The following is a 23081-nucleotide window of genomic DNA, read 5'->3' as shown; positions in this document are numbered from 1 at the left end:
CAATTCATTGAAATTGTTGAGATGGCTATTTTACTATTTTTTAAATCATTTTTTTATAAATAATTAAAATTTTTATTAAAAAAAATTGTTTTAAGAAACAGTAAAAAAACAGATCCAAATGAAGTCTTAGATTTTGTTTGGGACGGTTTTTTTGTTACTTCTTAAAACAACTTTTTAGTATAAAAATTTTAATTTTTTATTAAAAAATTACTTCATGAAGTAATAAAAAAATCGTCCCAAATGAAATCTTAGAACTGCAGGAAGAGCCTTTGGGAGACATTAAAAAATTACTTCATGAAGTCTTAGATTTTGTTTAGGGACGGCATCTGGTGACCGCAAGTAATAACTTCACCTTAGCTAGAGCATGTTCCACGCTTCTCCTCCTGCTCTCGATCTATTCCCTATTTAAGCAGTGTATTTTTTGGGGATGATATAATTTTTTATTTTTCTTTTAAAATGTAAGCAACTATTTATATGACATTATTGTTTTAATAAAGAGAGATGTTAACTGCTGTGAATGATATAAATAATTATAATAATAAAAAAAATGAGAAGTTAAAACAATATAGAATCACTTGATGTAGGAACTATGATATGGGCTTCGTTTGGTAGTGTATTTGGCTATTATTTTTTTATTGCTCACAAAAAAATTTTTGTACCCGGAACAAAAATGTCCCAAATGAAGCTATTATTTTTTAATTTTGTACTAAGGTTTTTGAATGCTAATATATTTTATATTTATTTATATTAATTTTGTCTGTGATATACATGAGAAGATCCCCACTCATGTGAGGGTGGGCATTAAAAAAAAAATGTATAAGAGGGGTAATTTTGAAATTCTGTCCTAATATGGCTCATCTCGCATTGTTTGCCCTTCCATTCGAAATTTTGAACATTTAATCTTCGCGAATAAATGATAAAAATTTTCTCTTATAAATTTGATAGCATTATGTTGGTTAACTTTTTTTTTTTTAAAATATTTTTTTATTACTATTTAATGTTCTTATTATTGCTATTTTAATTTTATTATTTTCCTCACCTAATTAATTAAAAAAGGTTGGATTCACCCTTCATGATATATGCATTTAACTTAATTCGTCTAAATGTCTTAAAAAAAATAAAAAAGGTCACGTGGGAAAATCGGCTCACTGATTTGCTTCGCGCGCTTGGGCCAATGGAATGGTGGTGTGTCTCTGCGTCATGGGTCAACGGCCATGGCGACTTGTTAGTCCCCTCCATCCCTTCCTTCCAACGTAGTCCGCAGTTCATAATTTCATCTTCTCTTACTATTCATCCTCGTTCCTCACCATGGCTGCACCCTCGGATCCGATGAAACCCTCCGTCCCCATTTCTTACCCCATCACTGACCTCGAAACCCTAAACTCACGCGCCTACTTCGACTCCTTTCACTACCCCTTCAATATCTCCTCCGTACCCCTTCCCGCCGCCGCTGTGGTGACGCCACCTCGAAGGCGGATCCTCGTCTGCCACGATTTCAAGGGTGGGTACACTGACGACGACAAGTGGGTTCAGGGCGGCACCAACGCCGATGCCTACGCCATTTGGCACTGGTACCTCATGGACGTCTTTGTGTACTTCTCACATTATCTCGTCACTCTGCCGCCGCCGGGGTGGATCAATGCAGCCCACACCCATGGTGTCAAGGTAATAATATCTTGCAGTTTTTGTTTTGATTGGATTGGGAAGAAAATTAATGTCAGGATATCTTAATATAATTCGTATCATAATGAATAAAACATTGCTGAATTTGTTTTGTGATTAGTGTTATATGAGGAATTTATATTGTATTGGTCTCAAAGAAAATCCAATGGTTTTTCTGTGATACTACTTTGGAGTTTCGGTGTTTTGTGTCTGGATTTTGGAAGTTGGAACTTGTTTGGGACTATGCACCCTAAGGTCCGAAGCAGACTAGAAGGAACGGCTTAATCTGAATGTATAGAACAATAGCCGTTGAAGCGTGGCCTTGATCTGTTGATTCCAATGTGATAAAGTTTTTGTATGATAAATCATGATAAGTTAATAGTTGTTTGGGGTTATATAAAACGGAATTTCTGGAATGGATATAACGTGCTTAGTTAATATTCAATTCTGCAAGGGTTTTTTCTCTTGCCGCAACAGTGAGCGATTAATCTTCTCCAGCAAAGTGAAAGAAGATTAATGTATTTTATTAAGTAATCATGAGGAGGTATAATTCCATGGGCCCCTTCACCTTCAAGTTCATGTCTTACATTTTATTTTTCTAAGTAGGCAATGATTTCTAATTCTTTTTCTATTGTGTATTCTACAAACTTGAAAACTATGAATTTAATTTACAGATAAAAGGTGGAAAAGAAAGAAAGAAAAAAATTTAGGATAAAGAACCAAAATACATTTAGTTGGTTGGCAAATTTAATGAAGGAGATGTAGGATTTGAACATTATGAGGCCTCTTGAGGGTTATTTGCTTGCCTTTTTCCTGCAGTTTATCCTCACAGCCTCTCGTTTCCCTTCTCACACGTGCTAGGATTAGGGAGGAAGAAGAGAATCAAAGTTGCTGCTCTCAGCTTGTTTCCTCACATCAAGAAGCCAAAAAAAAAAACATGGAGGTCTCTCTTGTTTCAGCTGGAATGAAAAACTGCTCCTCTACCTCTCCTGATTCCTAGTTATTTTTCAAACCAAAAAGGAAGAGGAGGGATAAAGATGACCATCAATTGTGCATCCAAACAGTTTGATTGAGTTTTAATTGATTTAGAGAGGTTTTAAGCAGCTGTAATCAAACAATTACAATCCATTTTAAAGGAAATAGATTGGGCTATGCAAATTGAACTAGGCTTGTTTTGACTTGAGTCGAATTGAGAAACTCTTGATTAAATTTAAATTAATTGAAGCTAGCTCATGTCAGTTTAATTAATTTGATACGAGTCGATTCAATTTTAATTAATTAAATTAATTTGATTTATATTAGTTTAATTCAATTTATTTAGATAAAATTCGCTACGTATATATATATTCAACTTGGTCTAATTTCACTTGTTGCCTCAATTTAACTTGAACTTTATTCAGCCTCAATACAGATCAAGCCGATCTAGGTCGAGTCAATTTTATGATTAGATTGGGGAGTCTATTATCTGTCTGGAGTCATTGAGAAGTACCCTAAGGGGTTTGTGGGCGTCCTATGGATGGTCGGTGCTATGTTATCGAGTGTCCACCTAAGGGGATCCTAAAAGAGACTTATACACTAAGGTAGGAAGACCCAAGTCCTAGAAGACCCTACCTGGAAAGAAGTTTGATCTCATTAAAATGAGGTCAACACCACTATTTAGTGCTAATATGACGCAATGACCTATCACTAGTTTGGTGAAGTAAATCTCGAGCGATCCATCACCAAGCATTATTGTTGACAATAAATGCAGTAACACCGACCATCACCATTCTATAGCCATGTCCATTGGATTATTTTTCCGACATGATCTATGATGAATTGTTGTTAAAGTTTGATCAAGAATAAAGTTTCGACAAGGGAAAAGCGTGTGATAGCTTTTCAATGTAATTGGAACATGCTTCTCCTTCCACGAGGGCTGGGAAGGGTAGCTATTTTAGTTTTTATGATGGATTTGAAATAATTGTGAAGGGTGGGAAAATAAAATTCCTAGAAAACAATTTTGAGAGGAAGTTCATGAAACCTTATTTTTAATGTACCATGACATTAAAAACCTTGGGTTTTTGGCCTTTCAATGAAATTTTATATGGTAATGACGTGATGCAAGAAATCCTGACCAATAATTCTAGTCTTTTTCGAAAATTATACTTGGAGAAAAATCATGTAAATTTTTGTGAATTCTTCAGATATATAGAAGATTACTTTTACTTTTTTGAGGTTCATTTTAATAGGTAAGTTCAATTGGAGACCATAAAGTATACCTATTGTTATGGTGCTGTTTTACACTTTTACTACATATATTGTTGTAAATGAGCATCCGTCCTACATTTATGCACGAGTCAATTGACTGATGATTAAGTGTTTTGACCAATTTCTTGTTGTTTCGAAGCTTGTTTAGATGTAGTTTGGTAATGAATTTTTATAATAAATTTCATTCCCTTCAATGTATTTTTTAGATCTGTTGGTTTATGTTACGGTTCTCCCTAGAACTGAACCAACCAAACTAGCCTAGGAGGGGCCGGTTCAGTTTTATAGGAGGCGGGCTAAGTCGCCTCCTTAATGTCGCCCAAGCATGGTGGGCCCCCCATTGGGCGGCAATTAGAAAGAGGAAGGGGCAGCTAATGCTTAGGGAAGTAATTTGAAATTGGTTTATGCTAGGAAGCTTTTTATTAGGAAGAATTGTATTTAAAGAACATGAGAGGCTAGGGTTAGGGCATGCATGTTTTGATTTATTCTCTTGGAGTTCCTTGGTATCTTGGGCTCTAGACTCATCGTCTAGAGATTGGGAGAGAACGATCTTCCTCTCGAATTGAGGATCAATTGTATCTTGCTTTGTGTTTGTTTTGTTTTAATTCCACTATTGCAATCTATCATTTTGGGTTGATTTCACCTAGATTTTTATGTTATTTCCGCTATTTTGACCAATCATGGAGGAAAAAGGGGGAAGTTATGGAGAGAGGCGTGGGAATAGGGAAGATGGAGAAAGGGGTGCTGGTTGGGAGAGAAAAGAGGGAAACTATGGAAGGAGGGGTGCTAAGTTTGGAGAAAAGAGGGAAGAAAGTGAAGAAGGGTTTGAAGATGAATGTGTCAGGGAAGGTTGGGAGACATGGGGGGAACAAAACACTTGGGAAAATGGAAACTATAGCGGAATATAGGGAAACGGGGGAGATCCGAAGGTGAGAAAGTTGAATATGCCAGTATTTAAAGGAGAGGATGCCTTTGGGTGGATCTACAAGGTGGAGAGGTATTTCGCCATCAATAGGTTGACGGATGAGGAGAAATTGGAGCCACGGATCTATGTTTGGAGGGGAATGCATTATCATGGTACCAATAGAGGGACCAGAGTAGGCCCATATGGAGCTGGAGAGCGTTCAAAGACTGTTTATTAGAACATTTCCAAACTAACGGGGGATGAGACTTCTATGAGCAGTTTTTTGCACTGGTACAAGACAGATCAGTGGCAGACTACCGAGAGCGGTTCGAGCATCTGGCCAATCGGGTGGAACGATTATCAGAGTCTGCTTTGGAAGAGAATTTTATGAAGGGACTCAAGACAAGCATCAGAGTAACGGTGAAAGTCATGATGCCTCGTGACTTGGGAGAGGCCATGAAGTTGACACTACTGGTGGAAAATCTAAAGAACCTAGAGAGGGGAGCCAGGAGCAGTAGTTCAGGAGGCACGTGTCAGATGACGACTACTCATTTAACACCTAAGAGGCCGATAGCCAGAGGGTTTCGTGAGACCACCAAGGAGAAAACAGTAGGTGGAGGGAGTAGGGGAAACTTCAAGAGGCTGACAGAGAAGGAGATGCAGGAGAAGAGAGTAAAGGGGTTGTGTTTAAGGTATGATGAGTTCTCACCGCCAAGGCATAGGTGTAGAGACCGAACTATTCAGGTTCTCACCGTATGTGATGACGAGTAAACTGAGGACGACAGTGAGGGAGAGTTAGAAGAGGAGGAGATGAAGGAGAAGCTACATTTGAATTTGACAGAGGTTTCCTTGAACTCGGTGGTAGGATTCACTACGAATCACACAATAAAGGTAAATTGGGAGATATAGGATAGGGAGGTGGTGGTGCTGATTGCTAGTAGGGCTACCTGCAATTTCATTTCCACTTAGGTTGTCGACCAATTGTGAGTGAAATTGGTGGATATCTCTTGTTATGGGGTGATGATGGGTACGGGAAAGGTGGAGAGAGGCATGGGGATCTGTAGAGGAGTGCTATTGACTATCCAGGGGATTCAGGTAAGGGAAGATTTTCTTCCGTTGGAGTTCGGGAGTACAGATGTCATCCTAGGGATGAAGTGGATGCAGACCTTGGGAAATACTAAGGTTAATTGGGGAGCACTCATTATAGAGCTAATGGTGGATGGGAGGAAGGTGGTGATAAGGGGAGATGCAGGGCTATCCAAATCTATGGTTTCTCTTAAAATTATGGTAAGGAGTATATAGGTGATGGGTGAAGGATATTTGGTAGAGCTGTACAGTTTGGAGGGAGCTAGATTGGAGGGAGAGGACATACCCTCTCCATACAGCTGTGATTCAACAATTTCAGGAGGTGTTTCAGCCACTTCAGAGATTGCCACCATCAAGGGAGCAGGAGCACGTCATCGCCTTGAGGGAAGGTGTGTCACCCATTAGTGTCAGGCCCTACTGATATCCTCAATTTCAGAAGGATGAGATTGAGAAACTGATCCAGGAGATATTGGAGGCGGAGATCATTAGGCTGAGTGTGAGTCCCTTCTCTAGTCTAGCCCTACTAATCAAGAAGAAGGATGAGAGCTGATGATTTTGTGTGGATTATATAGCTTTGAACAAAGAGACAATGCCATATAAGTTTCCTATTTCTATGATTGATGAGTTCTTGGATGAACTGAATGGGGAGTGATGTTCTCCAAACTAGATTTTAAATCTAGAAATCACCATATCAGAATGAGGGAGGCAGATACATCCAAGACAGCTTTCAGGACACACGAAGGACATTATAAATTTTTGGTAATGCCTTTGAGCTTACCAACGCCCTTGCTACTTTCCAATGATTGATGACAGAGTGTTCAGGAAGTACCTCTGGAAGTTTGTTTTGATATTTTTTGATGATATACTGGTGTACAACAAAACTGAGGAAGAGCATCTGAAGCACTTGAAGATGTTCTTGAGAGTCCTACAGGAGCATCAACTGAAGGACAACGTGAATAAGTGTTGTTTTGCCCAGACCAGTGTGGAATATTTGGGACATATTGTGTCCAAAGAAGGTGTGGCATCGGATCAGTCAAAGATTGAGGCTATGCTAAGGTGGCCCTTACCTAAGAATCTGAACGAGTTGAGAGAATTCTTAGGACTGATAGGATACTACAAGAGGTTTATAAAAGGGTATGGCACTATAACATGACCACTGATAGAGTAGCTGAAGAAAGATGGGTTCTTATGGGGGGAGGCGGCCACAACAACATTTGAGAGACTAAAGAAGACAATGACTACTGTACTAGTGTTAGCTTTACCAGACTTCACTCAGGCATTCATAGTGGAGACAAATGCTTCAGGTTAAGGACTGGGGGCAATACTCATGCAGAATTGTCGACTCATTGCCTACTTCAGCCAATTGTTGTCAGCTAGAGCTAGGCTGAAATCATTCTATGAGAGGGAGTTGATGTCCATCGTATTAGCCATGCAAAAGTGGTGACCCTACCTGTTAGGTAGTCATTTCATTGTTAGAACCAATCAAAGGAGCCTGAGTACTTGTTGGATCAGTGGATGATGATTGAGGAGCATTAGAGGTGGATGCCCAAATTATTGGGATATGATTTCGAGATCCAGTACAAGCCAGGAGTGAAGAGCAAGGTAGCAGATGCCTTGTCCAGATGTATGGGGGAGCTACAGATGATGGCAATATTGGTTCCTTTGATGTTAGATTGGAAGGCCATCAGGGGGGAGAGTGCTAGGGATGAGGAGTTGGGAAAAATTAGGATAGATTTATTAAGGGAAGGGGATAGCCATCCAGGGTACTCACTGGAGGCAGAGAGAATTCTATATCAGGGGAGATTTGTGATGCCTAGGACATTAGTCCACATCCCACACTAATTGCAAGAGTTCTATGGGAGTGCAGTTGGGGGTCACTCAGGAGTGCAGAAGACCTACAGGAGGCTAGCCTCGGAGCTGTACTCGACGGGGATGCATAAAGATATGAAGGAGATAGTGGTCAGGTGTGAAATTTGTCAGAGGAATAAGTACCTGGTGATGTCATTGTGAGGACTACTACAGTCGTTGGCTTTACCGGGTAGAGTGGGAGGAGATTCTATGGACTTTCTAGATGGGTTGCCCCTATGATGCACCGACACTACACATAAAGAGGGTATGCAGTGTTGGACACGGACACGCGTCGGACACGGTGTCCGACACGGCATTGGAGTGTCGCAATTAAAAAAAATAAAATTAAAATCGGACACGCGTGTCAGACACGTGTGTCCGGTTATTAAATGATAAAATCATCCATTCTATTTAGCCTTTTCTGCGAACGAGAAGCCTTATTTTTTCGATCCACAAAAGAAATCTTCTAGGACGGACCGAGAGAGCTTGCAGTCGACACCAAACGGAGCCCGCTGCCTTCGCCTCCCGTTCCTTTGTCATTTCTGCTCGAGCCGAGACCAAGCAGAGCTTGTTTTTCCCATTCCTTCGTTCTTGCGTGATTTCTGCGGTCATCCGAGGCAAAGTTCGCAATCAAGGCCAAATAGAGCACCTTCTGCGCGCAAGAGAGCCAAGACATGTAAGTGGATTACGCCATTTCTTCTTCATTGTTGAAAAACCTAATGTACATGCTCGATACCACTCGGTATCGTTAGGTACATGCTCGGTACCGCTAGGTACATGCTCGGTACCGCTCAGTACATGCTCGGTACCGCTCAGTACATCTAGGTACATGCTCGGTACCGCTCAGTAGCGCTTAGTACATGCTCGGTACTGCTAGGTACATGCTCGGTACCGGGCAGAAGTGCGGCAGCAGCGGGCAGCGGGCGGGGGCAGCGGGCGGGGGTAGGAAAATTCAATTTTTTTTAAAATAAACGGGTATTCGGGTTGACCCGGCAACCCGTCGGGTCAACCCGAACCCGACCCGTTTTTGCAAACGGGTCGGTTTTTCGGACCCGAACCCAACCCGCTTCGGGTTCGGGTCAACCCAAACCCGAAAATTCCGGGTCGGGTTCGGATCGGGTTTTCGGGTCGGGTCCAATATTGACAGGTCTACACTCAGTATCTTTCCATACAAACAACTTATGAACTTTAAAATCAAGCAGAACTTCAAAATTACTCTTATAATAAAATTTTGTAAGGTCGACCCCGCTAGGGGGCAGCGCCCACTTGGACCCCTGACAGACCGGTTTATTGTTGTATTAATGTTGTCTTATTATTGTGATATTTTGATTTCACTTCATATTAATTTAATTTGATGTATTCATATGTATGATTGATTTGTTAGCAAAATGAGCTCTGCTGCTGATAGGAGTGGATCAGGTGAAGGTTCAAAAGAGCCATCTGTAGAAACTGATAAACTATTATGAATTCATGTTACAAAGTTAGAAAAAATATTTGAAGGAGGGAATGTGTCATTCAAATGCATTTATTGTGGTGACACCTACAAAGGATCTTATTTTAGGGTGAAGGCACATCTACTTAAAATTTCTGGCCATGGAATAAAAATGTGTCCTAAGATTACTACGTCGCAGTTGATTGAATTGAACAGACAAGTTGATGAAGCTGAATCTAGGATCCAAAGGACACTCCGTAAAGAGATACCTTTGCCAACTACTCATGGCTCATCCCACACTTCTTCCTCATCTGTGAGAGTTGATCAAGCTTTATCATTTAGAAATGAAGGATATGAAACAAAGAAAAGGAGTAGCCAGTAGTCCTCTAGAGAAGGCTTTTAATTTGCAGCAGCGAGATGAATTGGATGGTGAAATAGCAATGATGTTTTTTTCAGCGGGACTTCCTTTCAACCTTGTAAGGAATTCTCATTATAAAAATGCATTCATTTTTACATGTAACAACAACCTCGCAGGATATGTTCCACTTGGTTACAATGCATTAATATCGAAATTATTGGAAAGAGAAAGAGAACATATTGAGACATTGCTTGAACCAACAAAAGGTGTGTGAAAAAAAAGGTGTTAGTTTGGTTTGTGATGGTTGGACAGATCCTCAAAGAAGACCTCATTAATTTCATGTCTGTTACAGAGAATTACCCAATTTTCATTAAAGCAGTGAATTATGAAGGAGAATACAAGGATAAATATTTTATTGCCAATTTGATTAAAGAGGTGATAGTCATGATTGGGCCTTCAAATATTGTGCAAGTTATTACAGATAATGCACCGATGTATAGAGCTGCATGATTATTGGTGGAGCAAACTTATCCCCATATATTTTGGACACCCTGTATTGTGCACACTTTAAATCTTGCTCTAAAAAATATTTGTGCAGCAAATAATACAAAGGCTAATGAAATCATCTATGCTGAATATCATTGGATAACAGTGGTTGCAGATGATGCCGTTTTGATCAGAAATTTTATTATGAACCATTCGATGAGACTTTCAATGTTTAATGATTTCTCCCACTTGAAAATGTTAGCTGTTGCTGAAACTCGTTTTGCCTATGTAATAATCATATTGAGAAGATTCAAACAAATTAATAATGCTCTTCAATCTATGGTGATTAGTGAGAAGTGGTCTTGCTATCGAGAAGATGATGTTGGGAAGGCAAGGTATGTTAAAGAAAATGTCTTAGATGATTTGTGGTGGGATAATGTAGACTACATTTTGGTTTTTACTGATCCAATTTATGATATGTTGAGAGAGGCTAACACAGATAAATCATGCCTACATTTAATTTATGAGATGTGAGACTCTATGTTAGCAAAAGTGAAAGAAATTATATACAAACATGAAAGAAAGTCATATGATGAAGACTCAAATTTTTGGAGCATTGTCTATACTATTCTTGAAGATAGGTGGAGCAAAAGCAACACACCTTTGCATTGTTTGGCTCATTCATTAAATCAAAGGTATTTTTATATTCATCTTTTAAATTAATTTAAATTTGTTGGTAAATTAACAGATAATTTTATATGCTTTGTATTATTTGAAGGTATTCAAGTAAAGAATGACTTCAAGAAAACCCTCAACGTGTCTCACCACAAAAATATTTAGAAGTTTAAAATATGAGAAAGATATGCCTGAAAAGATATTTCCCAAATGAGGAGGATAGAAGAAAAATTAATAAAGAACTTATAAAGTTCTTTGGATATTTAGAGGATTTTGGTGATAAAAAATCTTTGGTTGATAGATGGAGGATGGATCCAAAAATGTGATGGTTGATTCATGGAGCTTCATCACCGCTTCTTCAAACAATAGTAATAAAACTTCTTGGTCAAGTATCATCCTCTTCATGTTATGAGAGAAATTGGAGCACATACTCATTTATTCAATCAATGCAGAGGAATAAAATAACTCCACATCGTGTTGAAGATTTAGTTTATGTGCATACAAATCTTCGTCTTCTATCAAGGAAAACCCCACTTTATATGACAGGTGATAACAAGATGTGGGATGTTGCTGGAGATGGGTTCGAGTGCCTTGATGATATGAGATTATTTGAGGTTGCAAATCTTTCTCTAGATTAACCAGAGCTGGAAGCAATTATATTCAATGATGATGATATTGAAGGCCAAAGACCAATATCTGAATCTAATTCTATCATTCCCTCTATTGAGTAGTTGGACCTTCATGTTGTACTAAATGATTTTTTGCTTATATTTTTATGGTTGTACTATACATTTTGTACCAAAACATATTTATGTTATAAGCTAAGCAAGTTATCATGAAATTGATTTATGATTGCTTGTCATTTTTACTATAATATCACCTTAATTTCTATATATTATATTAAAAAATTATCATGTCGTGTCCACGCCGCACCCGTGTTCTATATTTTTAAAAATTGTTATGTCCCGTGTCCGTGTCATGACGTGTCCGTGTCGCCGTGTCCATGTTGGTGCATCATAGGGTTTCCCCATTCAGAAGGGTTCACGGTGATTATGGTGGTGGTTGACCGATTGAGTAAGTATGCTCATTTCATCCCCCTCCGACACCCATACACAGCGGTGACAGTAGCTTCAACTTTCATCCGAGAGGGGGTTAGATTGCATGGAGTACCAGAGGAAATAATTTCATATAAAGATAAGGTGTTCCTCAACCATTTTAGGAGGGAGTTATTCAGATTACAAGGGACAATTCTAAAGAGGAGCACCGCCTATCACCCACAAACAGATGAACAAACATAAGTGGTCAATAGGAGCTTGGAGACCTACCTTAGATGCTTTGTGTCGTAGACACCCAGACTTTGGGTCAAGTGGCTATCATGGGCTGAGTACTGGTATAACACATCTTATCATTCTGCTTCTCAGATGACCCCATTCAAGGTGTTGTATGGAAGAGATCTACCTCACTTGATGCACTTTGGGAGTATCAGTACTCTAGTTTCTTTAGTGGAGGAGTACTTGGAGGAGAGGGATAGAATGTTAGAAGAGTTAAAGAAGCATCTGTTGAGAGCCCAACAGATTATGTTCATGAAGCTCCGACCATACAAGTAGAAGATAGTCGTCAATAGGAGGAACGAGAAGCTTGCCTCAAGGTACTTTGGACCTTATGAGATATTGGAGAAAATTGAAGCGGTAGCTTACCGCCTGAAATTACCACCGACGACGATGTCTATACATTCGATTTTTCATGTATCCCAGTTTAAAGGGACATTGGAGATTATACAGCCAGCTCTGAGTTACTAGTGACCAAGGTTTAAAATTGCGTAACTGCGCCTCGAGGCGGTTTTCGTCCGTGAGGCGAGGCGTAAGCCTCGACCTTTGTGGACTTCTCCTACAAGGCGGTCGGACACTTCAACTTCGCCGGAGAGAGGCGGCGCCGGCGGGAGAGGCTGCGGGAAGGTTGGCCGAACGGACGGGGGGTTCTGGATTTCGCGACCTGGAGCAAACGAGCGGAAAATGTCGGGATGAAGCCTTAGCCGATCGGGTGTGGGGGATTTAATGGAAAAATTTTAAGTAGGTGGGCCCTTTGGCTGAGGCGTACACCTCTCTCAAAATTGCGCAATTGCCTCTTATTGCGCAATTTTAAACAATGCTAGTGACACTTACCGATGATTTAGAGGTAATTTTAGACCCTTAGAGTTGATGGGGGTTCGCCAGAGGGAGGGTGGAGCTAAAGAAGTGTTGATCAAGTGGAAAAGCCTTTCGAACTACAAAATACCACATGGGAAGCTTATGAGAGGATGAAACATCAGTTTCCTTATTTTCACCTTGAGGACAAGGTGATTTTTTGGGAGGGGGTATTGTTACGGTTCTCCCTAGAACCGAACCAACCAAAGGGGCCCAAGAGGGGCTGGTTCAATTTTATAGGAGGCGGGCTAAACCGCCTCCCTAATGTCCGCCCAAGCATGGTGGGCCCCCCATTGGGTGGCAATTAGAAAGAGGAAGGGCTGCCGCCTAATGCTTAAGGAAGTAATTTGAAATTGGTTTATGCTAGGAAGCTTTTTATTAGGAATAATTGTATTTAAAGAATATGAGAGGCTAGGGTTAGGACATACATGTTTTGAGTTATTCTCTTGGAGTTCCTTGGCATCTTGGGCTCTAGACTCATCATCTAGAGATTGGGAGAGAACGATCCTCCTCTCGAATAGAGGATCGATTGTATCTTGCTTTGTGTTTGTTTTGTTTTGATTCCACTATTGCAATCTATCATTTTGGGTTGATTTCACCCATATTTTTGTGTTATTTTTGTTGTTTTGACCAATTATTGTTAGGGTTGCTTGCGAACTTAAGAACTTCCTTTTGGATTACTTGTGAACTCAAGTATTTTCTATCAGTTTCATTGCTTTGTTCAATGTATATGAAGGTGCTTGGGACATTCATCACTGAATGGGGGAAAGGCAGAGAGATCTGCAACACTTTACTAGCAACAACTGAGTCTGCAAGAACATATGCTGAACGGCTGGCTGAATTAGCTTATATGTTGGGGTTTGATGGCTGGCTGGTATTGCTTCTTGTCATGCCTATCTCTTGCATCTACTAACGTGCTTGTCTTGGTTTTGTGCAACTGCTCTTATTTCTTTGGAATAGTGATGAACTTGTTTTAATATCCCTACCAGATTGCTTAATTGTTCCCTCTTGTTGAACTGCAGTGTATGTTCAAACGTATTAGCGTTTTTCTAGTAGTTTAGTACTTAACACCTGCCCACTCACCCATACCCTCAAACAGGAATTAGATTTGCTTCTTTGCCTGCCAGTTTTTCTAGAAGTTTTTTATTTTTTAAGAATGAAATGTATGTTCATCCTTTATGCTTTGCTCCTAAATTAAAAAAATTTTAAAACTGGCAGCCTTAAAGAATTTTAATTGGAAGCGAGTAGAAATAGTCCAACCATAATTGTAGTCAGTTTATTCAGCTTGCTTGTAGTTCCATTTCTTGTTACTGAAATGTTAGAACTTTCAGCTAAACATGGAAGTTTCTTTACATCCACAACAAATCCCAATTTTGAAAGAATTTGTTGGCCATCTGACTCAAACTGTGCACAATGTTGTCCCTGGATCGCTAGTCATATGGTAACTCACTGATATCTACGTTCCCTTTTTTAATCTACAAATTCTCTCTTGTAATTATCACCTCTTCCTCATTTATTGCATCTCATATTTGGTCATGCAGGTATGACAGTGTAACTATGGATGGTAAACTCGACTATCAAAATCAGTTGAATGAAAAGAACAAGCCTTTTTTTGATTTGTGTGATGGTATATTTTGTAATTATCATTGGAAGGTTTGTATTTATTACTGTCTTTCTTAAAAGTTACCCTCCATTTGTTGTTCTTTCATTTTTTATGTTCTTCTCTGTATTGCAGGAAAATTATCCAAAAGATTCGGGTACTGTTGCAGGTAATCGCAGGTTTGATGTATATATGGGAATTGATGTTTGGGGCAGAGGTACATATGGTGGTGGGCAATGGAATGTAAGTAGCCTGTATAGCGTTCAGCCTCTTAAGAGGTAATTGCCTTAATGGGCAAATCGTCAAAACAAGTTCTATTGATGGCTAAGCTCCGCCTAAATGCGGAGATAGCTAGGATATCAACTTTGGTTGATGCAACACGAGTCTGATTTAACATTAACATAAATTGCAGCGAGAAACTTGAATTAACATGATAGAAGTTTCTGATTAACTGTTTTAAAACTGAGAAGTAATAGCACAGTGCAATGTGATTACTTCCAGACAAAATTGGTTGTGACTAGGCAACCTAAACTTTGGTCGCAGGGGAAAGGTACTAATTCTTGTAGTGAGTTAGGAAGGAGGGGCCTATATTGTTTTCCACTTCAACCCCTCTAAGCTGTTAACTTCCCCAAAAGCAGTTGAACAGAATAGAACAAGGGATTTGGTGGTACTAATTCTTCAAATTGTTCATGACACCTCTGAAATTCCCCTGCTCCCAATTCCATCAGTAAGTAGGAGGGATGCATTTGATTATCACATCTAAGAATCTTTTCTTCTTCTTTTTGGGTATGGCTTTATGGATGCTTTTTTGACATATGCTAGTGTTTTGTTTGCATCTCTTCAACATATCCATGGTGTTTAATCTTTTAACCTGCTGCTCCATGTGAGACATTTCTCAATATCATCTGAATTTTTGGTATGAGCTATATATAATTTAATATTTCGAACCCCATCATTATCTGGATTTGCTTTATGCCAACCATTTATTGGTTAACAAATTATGATTCATAATATGTTTCTTAGATAATTACTTGCACTTTTTGTTTGCTACTTGCATGGCAGACAGTTGTCAGCCTTGATGTATTGAAGAATGATGACGTTTCTGCTGCTATTTTTGGGCCAGGATGGGTGTACGAAACTCAACAACTCCCAGACTTCCAGACCGCACAAAATAGGTGATAGTAAAAGCCTTATTGCAAAAATTCATCTATTGCTGATTTTGTTCAATAATGAATATATCATTATTTTTTGGGATGCTTTAAAAAAATGTCATATGGTCTTGGAGACTTTGATTTAGAAGCAAATAGCTTCCTATCCTTTGACGTGTCACAAGTGCATGGCATCACCACTTACCTCCACTCTTAGCAATGCTCTATTACTTCCACTCATAGTTAGGCTCTTTAAAATCCCACATTACATCCTTGTTCTTTGGCTACACAAACTCCATTCTCTTGTTCACAGGCTCAGCGTCCTCTTTATCTTCGCTGTTCCACTTCATCTTATCCGATCTTTCATTCTACCTACATTTTCCCTCAGCTCTTCCATGATTTCCACTTGTCTCCTTCAACTTTATTCCTTTTTTTTGTGAGTTGTACAGGTGGTGGTGCCTTGTTGAGAAATCATGGGGAGTGCTACAAAGATATCCAAATATATTACCTTTTTATTCAAACTTCGATCAGGTGGAGTTTATATTCTCATTTGATGTTTTAATTGGTGGAAAGCAGATAATTAATTCATAAATTTGCAAGTCAGTGTGTATATATGTTTGTGCTATGTGGCCTTGCAATCGAAGTTCCACATCGATTATAGTATATAAGCTAGTTGTCTTAATTTAACACTTTTCTCTTCATGTAATACATTTGCCAATTATATTTTTAGGGTCATGGAACTCATTATTCTGTAGGAGGCTTCCCACTAGTTGATAGTTCCTGGAATAACATGTCTTGTCAAGGCTTTCAGGTACCCAACTATTTCATCTCAATTCCTCTAGTTAGTTGAACATCACCTTACATATCTAAATAGAAGTCATAAATGTTTTTATGCTTGTTCATTTCAGAGATGATGCCATTATCATTATTAGTACTTTGACTGCTAAAACTAACTTAAAAGCGGCCCATTTCTGATTTGTTGGTTGGTCTAAAATACCTAATTCTGATTACGGTGTTCACTTGCTTCCATTAATCGCAGCTTTTCAGAACAAAATCAAATAGTTGGGTAATTTTTGAAATGGTCATTGTTTTGTTTTTTCTTGGCTGTGCATGCATAACGCTTATTGAACCAGGACTTCACTCTTCGAAGTGCAACTTAACATACACTATGAATTCAAATGTTCCCACCTGATTATTTCGAGCCTCCTGGCCAATACGTGATACAATGTATATGGATAAATTTTTTACAGATAATTTTGACACATATAAAACTTTGTCTAAGGATAAGACGTTGAAGCGATGGATAAATCTTGATTTTTCTTGTGACAGTGCTAGCATGATTGGAAAAGTTACAATCAAGACCATGGTCAACATTTTGACTGCCTTGTCTATGGGAACTACAACCATTACTTGAGAGGAAAATGCTTTTGTTGAGGGGAAAATATTTTTTTATTAATTGAATATTTGTCTTAAATTGGCAAAACAATGAGAATATAGATGGAAGACAAAAAAGAGGTGAATATCTTAAATTATGAGAACATAATAAAACAATAAAAGCATATCTTACTATTCCAGTACTTTCTGTACTTTCTAATCTAGTGTTTGTTAAAGTAATTATAATCTTGACTAATTTTGTTATTTCTATTTAAACCATCTTATATATTAGTTGACAATGAGAGAGAATGTCTATCATCTTTAAAGCCTTGAACATGAAGAGGGAGCTCCATTTCAAAGTAGGCTCATCAAAAAATTTTTTTTTTTTGAATTTTATACTTTTGTTGAGAAGATAAATTAATTTTTATTTAAAGATTAAGAGGTTGTTTTTTGCTAAAAAAGGAATGTAGTGTAAATGAAATACAATGTATTTGAAATATTTGGAGTTTGGATGAACGTGAAATAAATGCATATGATTACTGTTTTTTTGGGGGCTTGAGGTAAAATGAATAATTTAAAACCCAAAGATGGTGATGGTCAGAGGTCTGCAAAACTCAGTGGGTGGCGGCTAGCTGCGGTGGCAAGCAGCTATGGGCGGCAAGACATAGTGGTTGCAACAGTTGTGGTGTCTGGCAGTGGCAATAATAGAGAATTTAGAGTGTATTTAAAAATTGGTCAAATTTAATGATTTCTAAATACACCAAGTAGATGTTGAATTTCAAATAATTTCAAATTTTATTCTACACTTCTTTTATTTTAGACCAAATACCAATATTTTGAAAACCTTGCATGTGGAATACTTTATACCTCTTTTACTTCAAATCAAATAGCTCCTAAAGCCTGAAAAAAAACCAAAGTTACATCTATTTAATTTATATAATTGATATAACTTGTATATATGCTCATGAAAGAAAGTATCCTATTTAAAAATTTTTGCGATCTACGAGGAGAAGCTTTATATCAAAATGACCCACTCTCCTAATTTTTTTTTTTAATATAAGCATATAAAGATTGCAATGAAAATGTCATCAATTGATTTGCATGAATATAAGGTATTCTGACATCTAAAATTTTGAAGGGGGTATTTTTTACTAAGATATAAAATCTTGAGGCATACAAGCTTATGCATGTTAAAAGCACAACTCGCACCAGGCTAATGATCAGATCTAATATTTGGAAATTTTCAAATATACAAGCAAGGAAAGAGCTTCATTTCAAACTAAGTTTAAGTTTAATTCAATATTGTAGTAATTGCATCTCATTTCATCAAAATTGTAATAAAACTTAATATGCTTCTTTCACATTCCTGTATCGTCAAATAAAAAATACATATTATTTAACAAATTATATGTATTATTTTATAATTACATTCTCATTTTCTTCTTCACTTACATTACACTGAGGCTTCGTTTGGGATGGCATTTTTAGTGCTTCTTAAAGTAGCTTTCTAATACAAAAATTAAAATTTTTATACTAAAAAACTACTTTAAGAAACAATAAAAAAGTCATCCCAAAGGAAGCATGAGTTACTAATTGCTCTTTTATATGTTGCACAGCCTGTCCTAGATTGCAAGGAGTCTTCCCAAAGTTCTATGCTAGTATTCAACAAGTAAGTTTTGACTTAATAACATTAAGTGAACGTCCATCTCAAATTTGCTTAAATTGAAGATTTTCCAGCAGTCGAATCTGGTAGTCTTTAATGTTTTCGGTGAGACATATTGGTGAATAACTAGAAAGTATTTTGATGGAATTACTGTTGACTTTAAATTATATCTGGTGCCTCCTGATTATGAATTGTCATTTTTAGAGTTTCGTAAGACCCCTGGATGACAAAGCCTCAGTCATATTATGGTCAACAATTAACTTTGGTGCTGCATCTACAGTGTTTATATTATGCAGGGAAGTGACTGCTTTTGAACAGTATATTTATGTGTTGTGGAATGCGTATTTGGTTTTTGCCATATTTGCTTTTAACTTTGCAAAACGCAGATATGGCAAAGTATCATTTCTTGTTCATATTCAATCTGACTTTTCCACTTATTGAGAATTCATTAGAAGCTGACAACCTTCCTGGATCTTTTGTTTAGCATTCACACACTGTTATTTTCAGAATCATGCTATCCATATTAAATTTGAGCCATGTCTTCTGTCTTTGTATTTATTTAATATTACCATTATTCCCTTTTTGTTTAGCTTGCAAAAAGTACAAAGTCTTTCCTTTCATTTATCTTATCTTTGTGAGAAATTTTTTTATGATAAATTTCTTGGATTAATGATTCATACAATTTTCAGTTTTGAGGATGCATCTTACATTGGAGGAGGGAGCATTACATGCAAAGGAAGCCTCAACATCAATGATATTTTCTCGACTAGGCTCTTTTTGGGGCAATTTACTTTGGAGCAATCAGTGTCCTTGAATTATTATGTGAGTACTTCTATTGAAAATGACTTGTTTTTTATTGTTTGAGTTTTAAATCTCTGGTTTCAACTGGAAAGATCACATTTGCAGTGTTTTGATATAAATGAGAAACTACTGGAAATGTGGAAAGCTTTAGTGTTCTTGGTGCTCCCAGATCAAGGACCGAGGTCATAGCCCAAAGCCACCAAGAGAACTCCAAGAGAAAACAATAATCATGCATGCCCTAACCTTAACCTCTCCTCATCTTTGAATACATATCTTTCTAATAAGAAGCTTCCTAAAATAAACCTAATTCAAAATAGCCTCCAATGCTTTAGTCGCCCCCCTCTTCCCTCTCTATTTGCCGCCCTAGAGGGGTCCACATGCTTGGCAGGATTGATTAAGGAGGTGGCTTGGGCCGGTTTGGTCGATTTCAGGGGGGAGAACCGTAACATGTTCTTGGTGCTTCCAGACCAAGGACCGAGGTCATACTTGACTAGTCTTCCCTTCACTGGTTTTGCCTACACCCTTCAGATTAATGAACTGGAAATTCTTTTGTAAGAGAAAGAAAGCAAACCAAATATGAGAAATGAATTCTAACTTGGGCAACAAATTTATCTCTTGTATATTTGTCATTTTATCTTCAATATGTATTAAATTTCATGTTATTTCCACAATTTTGGATAATCATCTTTTTACACAACAAAATGAATACGTAACAGCGTACAATACCTAACTCATTAACTTATAGTTAAAATACTTGCTATAATTTGATTCTCCACCAGTTTGAGGACAGAACCCTGAAACCTTGATGAAAGTAATTTGAAAGAAGAATTCAAACAAAGTTTCATGACTACCAAGCTAGTAATATCAACTCCATCCCTCCATTGTGGTGAACTTACTCTACCTTTATGTAGGTAAAATCTGATGGGAACTCCCAGATGGGACTTAAGCTTTCATTCTCTTCAAATCTGAACCAGATAACACAAGTCCTCCTCCTGCCAGAAGCTGAGCTTCCCATGGACCATCTGACAAGCAAATATGATAGAATCATTTTCGCACCGAGATGTTCTCGGCAAGACCTTTTCTTAGGATCAGATTGGGTCCAATATGAATCAAGCCTCACCATGTATGGCTACACATTGACTGAAGTTGGTCTTCTCTGCTACTTCAAGAAGCCAGTTGATGATGAGCCAACTTTTAATGCTTCAATTGGTCTCATCCGTTTGCAGATTTCTGAACAAAGCATTGAATTCCCATCAGCTAACTCATGGATTACTGAAGGTGAAAACATCTCATGGTCCTCAAACAATGAAGGACTTAGAACCGTAAGCCTTAAAATTAACTGGAAACTGAAGGAAGGTACATCAAAAGCATTTGAGGCATACAACATCTATGTTCAGAAAGTATCCAATGGCTTAAACAGAAGTGATTATGGCACAGCTAGTACTGCAGAGTTTCTTGCTACTACTAAAGCTGGAGTATATTATATATCAGCTTTTGAAGTTCCGATTGGTGTTACTGATCTCATTTTTGTTATTCAGGTATTTGCAGTTGATGGGACTTTCCAGGAACTTGATCAATCTCCTAGATACCAATTGGCTGTTGGAGGTCAGTAAAGTAGCTATTTGATTAGCTTTTTGATAATTGAACTGGATGAAGAACTCAACTGTTTCTTCTTAGCAATTTCTTTTCACACCAATAAATTTTCATTGTATGCATTTTAGAGATGGCTATAATTCTGCACATGTTAGTGACCAAAATGAGATTATGTTGACTTGATGGTTTGATGGTAAGATTTTATTTAGAGGTTGATTGGCTTGAAATTAAAGGTTTGTAAAATATTCTAAATGCAGGGGTTTTGAATTTGTTGATATTTATTCTGAAGTAAAATAAATGTTGAGGAAAATTTTAAAGTATTTGAAGTCCACGTTTTAGTTCAATTTATGTGTATTTGGAGTTTAATAGATTTGGGTTATTTTCAAGTACAATGAAAATTCTTTGTTATTACGGTCACAAGCTGTCGCTCGCCAGCCATCATTGTCACCACTCGCTGCTTGTCGCCAATCACCACCCACTGCAGACATCACTTGTCATCATCATCACTGTCAACCCATCGTTACCATTGTTGTCTGCCATCTTCACTGTTGCAGCCCACTAGTGTTAATCATTAGTCATCATTATCATTAAACTTTAAACTGCATTTATGAAGCAAAAAAAAAAAGTCAGATGCATTTAGTTTATAAATTTAAATTTTAAATGTCATGTATTTCTTTTTCATCCAACCGAACGGCATCTTAATGTGTGTGCGGCACTTACAGATGCTTGCAAGTTCTCAAATTTGGTAAAACATTGTTTTATCATCCTCATTCATAAGGAATTGAATTCTAACTCACTATTTTATTCCAATCAATTTCCCTTTATAGTTCCTTTTATTAGTTTATTGCAAAGCTGTTAGCTAATAGAATCAAGCTTTTGTTTTCAAGGATTATTAACCTTGCTCAAGTTGCCTTTTTTTTTCATCATAAAAAATTTCAATTGCAAACAATTTTTGAAGCTCTTTTGTGCTAAGATTGATTTGGAGAAGCCTCTGTCAGTGTTGATAGAAATTTATATTATTTAAGACTATTTTTATTTTTTTTTCGAGCTTTTTTCATTTTTATATCGAGTATATTAGCGGCCTCAGCTAATACTATAAAGAGATGAATTATTTCGTCAATGTTCACATATTATTCTTTTTTATTTTTCATTTGTTCATCATATCATACATAAAGTTCACTGGTTGGTAGATGAGTCACGACTATATCCTTATAAGTCTAGTCTCCTTCTGACTAAACTAAAGGTCCTCAACGTTGTTGTGCTTCGAACTACCATCAAACAAACTTTCAGACCGGATCTACAGGGAGATATATATATAGTCACTCTCCTCTGACGTAATAGGGTAACAATTTTATTTGCGTCTAGCACCTTTTTCAAAATCCAGATCACTTCAACATGTTAGAGCTAGACGCTTCTCGAAGCCGTCACACAATTATGCAACTCATGCTTTTAAAATTTGTATGTGTATGAAGTTTCAATATGATGCATTTAACATTTAACATTTACAATAATATGAAGGTACTTATGTTAAGTAAAAGAAAGTATACATTTAATCATTTTTTAATAATAATTTGTATTAACATTATTAAGTGTATATATAAAAATGTTATATTAGTCAATACATTAAATTTGAGAAAAGAACTATAATTATTATGAGATAGAATATATATTGCATACTTTTAAAAAAAAAAACTTATAAAGAAAGGGATGCGAGTATATTTTCTACTTGTACTATGAATTCAATCTATGTGGTGAAGAATTATTTGGAGTTGTCATCTTTAACAATTTGTTTGCCACTTGGTGCAATTCTTGCTATGACTCCCTTTGGCATATTATTTTTACTTTATAAATATTGTGCATTAGTTAAACTTTGATTTAGTTTGGGACGACTTTCTTATTGCTTCTTAAAATAGCTTTGTAGTATAAAAATTAACATTTTTATTCTAGAAAATTGATTTAAGAAGCAGTACGAAAGTTGTTCCAAACAAAGCCTTTATTGACATGCCATACCTCTACATCTCATT

The 23081-nt window shown here is 37.3% G+C and overlaps 1 protein-coding gene across 6 annotated transcripts; it reads left to right on the top strand.

The window, feature by feature from the left end:
* The first annotated feature begins 1130 nt into the window (after positions 1–1130).
* LOC110094090 (cytosolic endo-beta-N-acetylglucosaminidase 1) lies at positions 1131–21682 on the top strand. Of its 6 annotated transcripts, none has more exons than XM_028695191.1 (13): positions 1131–1665; positions 13615–13752; positions 14210–14319; positions 14420–14531; positions 14614–14721; positions 15541–15653; positions 16076–16157; positions 16357–16437; positions 18617–18669; positions 19353–19485; positions 20376–20587; positions 20691–20820; positions 21003–21682. In XM_028695191.1, the coding sequence occupies exons 1-12, from the start codon at positions 1309–1311 to the stop codon at positions 20788–20790; spliced, it is 1599 nt and encodes a 532-aa protein (XP_028551024.1). In that variant the 5' UTR covers positions 1131–1308; the 3' UTR covers positions 20791–20820; positions 21003–21682. The 6 variants fall into 6 exon arrangements, 5 of the variants coding, with proteins under 5 accessions (XP_028551024.1, XP_028551022.1, XP_028551021.1 ...); XR_003700861.1 differs by having other exon boundaries at positions 1132–1665; positions 20691–20886; XM_028695189.1 differs by having other exon boundaries at positions 20376–20820.
* Positions 21683–23081: the final 1399 nt, after the last annotated feature.

The sequence above is a fragment of the Dendrobium catenatum genome, unplaced genomic scaffold (genome assembly GCF_001605985.2).
Source record: "Dendrobium catenatum unplaced genomic scaffold, ASM160598v2 fragScaff_scaffold_621, whole genome shotgun sequence".
Classification (NCBI taxonomy): domain Eukaryota; kingdom Viridiplantae; phylum Streptophyta; class Magnoliopsida; order Asparagales; family Orchidaceae; genus Dendrobium; species Dendrobium catenatum.
Note: the sequence above shows the minus strand (reverse complement) of the source record. Positions and strands in the feature narration are given on the sequence as shown.